We start from the raw sequence: 6805 nt of genomic DNA, 5'->3' as shown, positions 1-6805 counted from the left end.
TATTTTTATTACTTATGAGTATCACATATAACATATATAAATTCTAAAATTATCAGTCAGTTTCCAATCTTTTTTTAATTCGTAGCACATTAAATAATAATTCAAATTTTAGAAATGCAAACATTGCAGAACTTAACAGTATAGATATCATTTTCCCAGATATCGCTAACACATTTAAAAATAAAAAGTTAATGTTTCAAAGTTTTTATTTGTTATTCTATCATTTTTAAAATAATTTTATCACAATGATGATATCGTTTTGATTAAAATAAAACTATAAACACAATAGGTACGTATAATTTAGACTTTTACAAATTTTTAAATTAAATACTTTTTACTTTTTACTCTTCACTCGCTTTTTACTTATGTTTAAATTTTTTATTCATTTTATATTTTCTAAAACTTTCGTAGCACACTTTAAAGATTTTCTGTGGTACATATCGATTGAAAAATTCTATAATAAGATAAATTAATTAACAAAACAAACGGTTTTGCAAATCGGCATAAATCATCCTGTATCCTGGTTCACCGAATTCGATGAACACAGGCAAAACCAAATGCAGCTAACATGTTATGAAGATAAATAGAAAATAATAAATTATAAGAGAATGACTTTCATAAATTGTATATATATATATATATATATATATATATGCATGACTGTATAGTTTTCATCCGCTTCCTTCAATTAGAATTACGTAATAACTAATAACGTACGTAATATCATTAAACAATTTGTTTATGCAAATAAACAAAGTTTAGCGAATTAAATCAACTTGGTGTGCATTCCACTTTATGCATAATCTATTTTATCTTCGTTTAACATTCAGTAAATAACAAGGATAAAATGATATCAAAACGGAACGTATTCGCACCCTTGAATTGAATTCATACAGATGAAATAAATAAATAAGAAAATAATTTATAATAATTAAATCTATAATAATTAAAATTAATATAGATTTTTAATCATTAATTAATATAAATTTTGTAGACATAAGACAGTTAAAACTAAAGAAAAACAGATATATTTAAAACATTCTTTAATCGCGAAAGCAGAGCGCGTTTTCTATTTCCCTCACTCCACTCGCGATCGTAATAGGCGGGTAAATTTACGTCGTTTACGATTGCCATGTGTAATCGCTAGGTTAGGTTAGGTTTCTTATAGTAGCCGATAACATCGTGTTGCTGATGCATGGCCAGAGGTACAAATTTGCACAAATAAACGCAACTCTGAAACAGTGACCGGCCAGCTGGTCAGACACGAGAGGATAGATAACGCCGGCGTGGCAGCTCGTCTGCACGTCGAGGTGCCGTAAGCGCGCGGTGAGGTTAAGCCATGGCGAAGTATCTGATACAGATCATCGTGATGGGCACGCAGGTCGTCGGCAAAGCGTTCGCGCGCGCGTTACGCCAGGAGATCGCGGCGAGCCAGGAAGCGGCGCGGCGGGCAGGCGGTGGCAGTCAGGGAGCACAACACATCGCCACCAACACCAGGACCGGTCTTACCTTAGAAGAGGCTCTACGCATCCTGAACGTGGAACGTCCTGATCAGACGGAGTTGATCGAGCGAAACTACAAATATCTTATGGAGGCTAATGACAAGTTGAAGGGCGGCTCATTTTATCTGCAATCTAAGATTGTCCGTGCCAAGGAACGCATCAACGAGGAACTAAAAAATCAAAAGGGAACCGCAACTCCACCACCACCATCGCAAGAAGCTTCGAGCAATCGAGAAACTTCCAGGGAGCCATGAGATTTGTCCCTAGTCTAAATTTACTTATTCTAACTCTAGACAACTGTACATAATGTCATAATAAACAATAGATTCTGATATTGATTAGCATGGTTTCAAAGTATAGCATGTTTTTTTGTCCAACATAGAAAAATTTGTAAATATGTAATATGATCTTGGAAATGTTGATTTTAAAATGTATATTTTGAACGGGCACAATGTTTGAAACTTTTGTGAATAAAATGTTAGTTTCTATATTAAGAAATATGATTTGTGGGTTTCATATTGCATCATGTTACATGAAGATAAATAAAAGTAGAATATAGCCATATATATGTATATATATTCGTAGGAGATATATTGATTGATATAACAGTCTTTGTGAAGAGAAGTTCTCGCTCTTATACGAGACTTTTCAGTTCTAATAATCAAATTCTAGCACTATTGAGTTAATCCGGCCGCCTTTGCATCATCCGCATCGATTCTATTTTGTGCCTGGCGTATGATCAACCGTTCTTGATTGTGGCGTACAGACCATAAACTTGGCAGGTACTTTGGTTTCATTGTGAAAAGAAAATGTTCTCTCCACATACGTTCCAACTCGACGAGTCCGCTTTCTTGCTTTTGAAAATGCTGTACCACCTGTCGAATAAAATTAAATTGAATAATACAAAAACTTCATACATTTGTCTCTTGACGATTTATTTTAAAATCATTACCTTTAAGCCATGTGGCTGATACTTGTTAGGTATCGGTTTCTGGATCAGTGCATTCTTTAGTTGCTCGTTCAGACCATTAAGCAGATCCGGCGTAATTTTCTGCTGTCCCGTATGCTCTAGTATATAATTTTCATATTCTTCGCGTTGTCGAGGAGGTAATGTGAACTTTTCTCTCAAGGCCTTAACAGCTGAATGCAACTTTCGGCGATTATGCAAAAAATTGTCTCGTACGTGTGTCATTGGCCCAATTAACGGTGCATCACACATGTCTGCTAACTTTCTTCTGAGTTGCAGATCATGATTATTGCTGATTTCATGACACGAAGGACATAATAATAATACATCATGAGATTGATGTGCCTTCATTACCACTGAAAAGAATGTTCATTTTGATAAATACATAGTATAGAGAAGAACATGTGTATAGAGAAGAATTATATTCTTATGTTTATTAGATTGGCATGTTATTCATTAATCAATATAAATATTATTTTTAATATTATATAATGCGATAAAAAAACGCTTACATGGGAAATACTTTCGATATTCTCGTGGCACAACATTTTTTCTAATAAATTTCTCAGTGCATCCACAGACTACACATTGATTGAGTTTCACCTGTGTATAATATTGTCCAACTTCTCCCAACGCTCGGCCAGATGGCTCAAAATTTAATCTGACTGTATATGGATCTGTCTCCACAAGTTTTCCTAAATTTTTCGTAATATACCATTCTGCTTTCTTGCGATCGCATGTACACAATATATCTCCATCAGGTGCTTGTAAATAACAATTATGATATAATGGTTTAATTCTAGTAGGTATCGCATTTTTACGATCGTTAATAGTGTTTTTATCTACTACTACTGATTTATTCTTAGCATTTAAAACATTATTAGTAATACTGTCCGCACTTGGTGATCGCTGACTCTTGAACCTTAAACAAATGTATATTTATATATACTTTTCTCTCTCTTTTTCTCATATGTATAATTTTAAATAATTTATATTAATTCATAAATTTTTATACCTCATATCGACTGTTCTAGCAGGTACACCATGAATCCGCACATTAATATCACTACTCAATATATTATATAAGTAAATTCCTACTCTCTGCCATAATGTATATTTTTCTTTTTCTTTTTGCATTATCTGAAAATTGGATATGAGAAACATAATTTAGTCACAATAATCATGTACAAAAAAATATTTAAAAATTCCTACCTTATGATAAACGATAACAGATGCAAGCGCATCACAAGCGGCATACGCAACTTGTTCGTCGGTTAAGGTGCTAGCGTCCCAGTTACCGCACCTAACTTCTATTATTTTGTCCATCTCTATATTAAGATATTCTAAACACATGGCGGCTAAGCTCTTCCGGCTCGGTAGATTAAAATTTTCAGCTAAGGTTCTTAAATCAAGAGTTCCATTAACTCTACATCCATAATCCTTTACAATCTTATGTCCATCTTCAAACGAAGAGATCCCGACTTTAAGGATGTGTTTACTAGCTAACAATTCCTTAACACATAAACATAATTACAAATCAATATTATGCATAATAATTAGTCAAGCTTGAACTTTTGTGAAATGTACCTTAAGTTTAGGTGGAATGTATCCAATCTTTCCAATGCGAAACAAAGCAACTACTCCATTGTAAGTAGCTAATTGTAACAGAGAGACAGGTCCTTCTTTGACCCATTCGCAATCGAAACCCAGTACACCATCAGACAGATCACTATCAAAGAAACATATATAACAAATTAATTTTGTTTCATAAGACATCATAAATAATGTTACTATTCCTTCTAGAGATCATGTTTCATCAAACAGATTTGAGAAAAGCAATTAACATAGAAGTAGGACAAGTGTATTATATTATAAATACAATAAAAGGAAATTAAAGAAGAAATTAATCTTATCCCTTGTAATTAATAATAAAATAAATTTTATTATCCCTTGTAATTAATAATAAATTATTTATTATTAATTACAAGGGATAAGATTATTTTATTAAAGATTATTTTATTAAAGAAAGAAAATTCTCTTTGAGAAAAACAGTCAACATAAAAATAGTGTAAATTTATATTATAAGAGAAAACTAAAAAAAATTCATTTTATTCTTTGTAATTAATAAATAACAAAATTTATTTTACTGCAAAAGAAGTCTGTTATAAATTAGAAATTAAAATAAATTTTCTTTCGTATAACGATCGCTAATTGTGCCAGCTATTGTTATAGGAAATCCAGATCTTTCTCGGAGAATCCCAAGGACACTTTATACTTATTGCCTTCCAAACACAATAATCTTGGTATTCGACTCTCTCCAGAAAAAAATGTAAACAATAATTATGAAAACGGCCGTTTCCATTATGGAAAGTCATGAGATATAGCAGTCTGTTATAACGTCTTAGGATGTGATTGTAAGAATATTGTTGAGAAATTAGAAAATGCTTAAAATTAACAATATTAAATTTCGATTTTCGCTTACCAACGAATACGCTGTACGGCGTAATCGCATTTTTCCGGAGAGTCGGCCAGAATAATCTTGTCTAATATAAGCTTATTCTCTTTGTTGTCATTATCCTCATTATTATTATTATCAGTATCATGCTTATCGCACTTGGCTGTATTATCAATATCCTTCTTGCCATCGCGATTTTTAATATTTTTATACAAATGCTTGACGCTGCGAAGTACGTTGTTACGATACTTCGACGCCAAAAAGACAAGTCCCACAGTCACGCAAACGAGAAACATGTTGTTACGTGCGGGAACCATTAATCAAAGAGGAGAAAAGACGCTTGAAACGCGCAAAAAATTCGATTTAAAAAATCAACGTTATATATACAATTTCTTCGTTATCGATACATATATAGATATATACACGTACGTGAGTTACACGTTATGTTACAATTCTAAATAAAATGTCAATGCAAAACAATCACTCGTCGAGCAATTGGATTATAGCACAATTGTAACGATTAAGGCAACTCAGCACATCAATCGATCACAGTGATAAACTCTCTCTCTCTGTCTCTTTCTCTCTCTCTCTCTCTCTCTCTCTCGAAGATTCGTCTCAAAAGCATTAATATTAATATAAAACTGACGCAGCTCGGCGATCGCGCGAAATCATTCGATTAGATAAATCTACGATTATCTGAAATCACGGTCGCCCCTCGAATCTGCTCCATATAAAATAATCATCTCGGTGACCAGCTCCGATCTCATTGAAATTTAACGCGAAACGAGGTTCAAGGGACCCCGTAGCTTTTGAAGAACGACCGGCGTACGCGGCTACGGGTTTCACGCACGACTAACTTGGACTAACTGCAACTAACGGAAACGACTCCCGATTAACTACTACGTAACCTACGTTATCTGCCTGCCGCCTGCCGTCCGATAAATAGATCATGCCGGTATTGTTATTATGGCTCCTGCACACAAAACGCGGTAACTAGCAGCAACGCTTGACGCGATAGCCAATCAATGGCTACATTCCGTTTCACGCATGATGCTTCGCGCATTATTTATCTGCATTGTTTGTATTCATCGAATGTTAAACAAAGATAAATGATACATCATGCATACCATGCGTGAAATGGAACGCAATCAATTGCCTATTTCATTTATAGACCGGTATTCATAGCTTAGGTAGATCTTATATTTAAGATCGTCTTAAGTACGGTCTTAAGAAGTCACGAACCAATCAGAAAACTGCATTAGTATCTTAAGACATTACTCAAGACAATCTTGAAATAAGACTCGATTATGAATACCAGCCATAGTCAGAGCTTGTACTAGATAAATTTAAGGCTTCCTTAAATTTATCTTTAGATGATCAGCAGTCAATGAAATAATTCATACAGTACCTAAAGATAAATTTAAGGAAGGCCTGATTATGAATACGGGCTTGTTTAGCAAGCAAATGTCTTGCTTGCTAAAAAGTAATAAATATATAATTTCCACCGCGCGATAAAAGTCGAACTCAATCCAACTTTTGTCACGTGGCGGAAGTAATATTACATCATTTCTAGAAGTTTTGCATGATGAGATCGATTTAAAAATCTATTCCCCTTATTTATAGTCAGACCTTGTACTAAGGTCCTTAAATTTATCTTTAGCTCAGAAGCTAATGAAATAATTCGTAAAGTATCTAAAGATAAATTTAAAGAAACCTTAAATATAAGGCCTGACTATGAATACGAATAATAGAATTATTGGTTAGTGTGATAACTTCCGCCACAGTATATACAGTAGCGCAACTCTCCTGATTTTATGTTAGCCAAAATAGAGTGCAAAAAATAAATAAATTTCCTCTTTTTTTTATTGTTCTCTCTCTCTC

At 33.5% G+C, this 6805-nt stretch overlaps 2 protein-coding genes across 2 annotated transcripts; one reads left to right on the top strand and one right to left on the bottom strand.

The window, feature by feature from the left end:
* Positions 1 to 1339: 1339 nt before the first annotated feature.
* Positions 1340 to 1756, top strand: LOC105623828 (mitochondrial import inner membrane translocase subunit Tim16). The gene has a single exon (XM_012205234.1). It carries the CDS (start codon positions 1340 to 1342, stop codon positions 1754 to 1756), a length of 417 nt encoding a protein of 138 aa, XP_012060624.1.
* Positions 1757 to 2176: 420 nt separating this feature from the next.
* Positions 2177 to 5241, bottom strand: LOC105623719 (exonuclease 3'-5' domain-containing protein 2). The gene is made up of 7 exons (XM_012205135.1): positions 4952 to 5241; positions 4057 to 4198; positions 3682 to 3981; positions 3485 to 3609; positions 2982 to 3391; positions 2455 to 2825; positions 2177 to 2377 (listed from the first exon to the last, which is right to left on the bottom strand). Exons 1-7 carry the CDS (start codon positions 5239 to 5241, stop codon positions 2177 to 2179), a joined length of 1839 nt encoding a protein of 612 aa, XP_012060525.1.
* Positions 5242 to 6805: the final 1564 nt, after the last annotated feature.

This window comes from Atta cephalotes, assembly GCF_000143395.1.
Source record: "Atta cephalotes unplaced genomic scaffold scaffold00001, whole genome shotgun sequence".
Lineage (NCBI taxonomy): Eukaryota > Metazoa > Arthropoda > Insecta > Hymenoptera > Formicidae > Atta > Atta cephalotes.
This window is presented reverse-complemented; position numbering and strand designations above follow the sequence as displayed.

Excerpts from the sequence above, each read along its gene's own strand:
- LOC105623828 (XM_012205234.1), top strand. The coding sequence starts at position 1,340 with ATGGCGAAGTATCTGATACAGATCATCGTGATGGGCACGCAGGTCGTC.
- LOC105623719 (XM_012205135.1), bottom strand. The coding sequence starts at position 5,241 with ATGGTTCCCGCACGTAACAACATGTTTCTCGTTTGCGTGACTGTGGGA. Across the intron at positions 3,982-4,056 it reads ACATTCCACCTAAACTTAAG|GAATTGTTAGCTAGTAAACA; the intron begins GTACATTTCACA and ends TTATGTGTTAAG. Across the intron at positions 3,392-3,484 it reads GCTAGAACAGTCGATATGAG|GTTCAAGAGTCAGCGATCAC; the intron begins GTATAAAAATTT and ends CATTTGTTTAAG.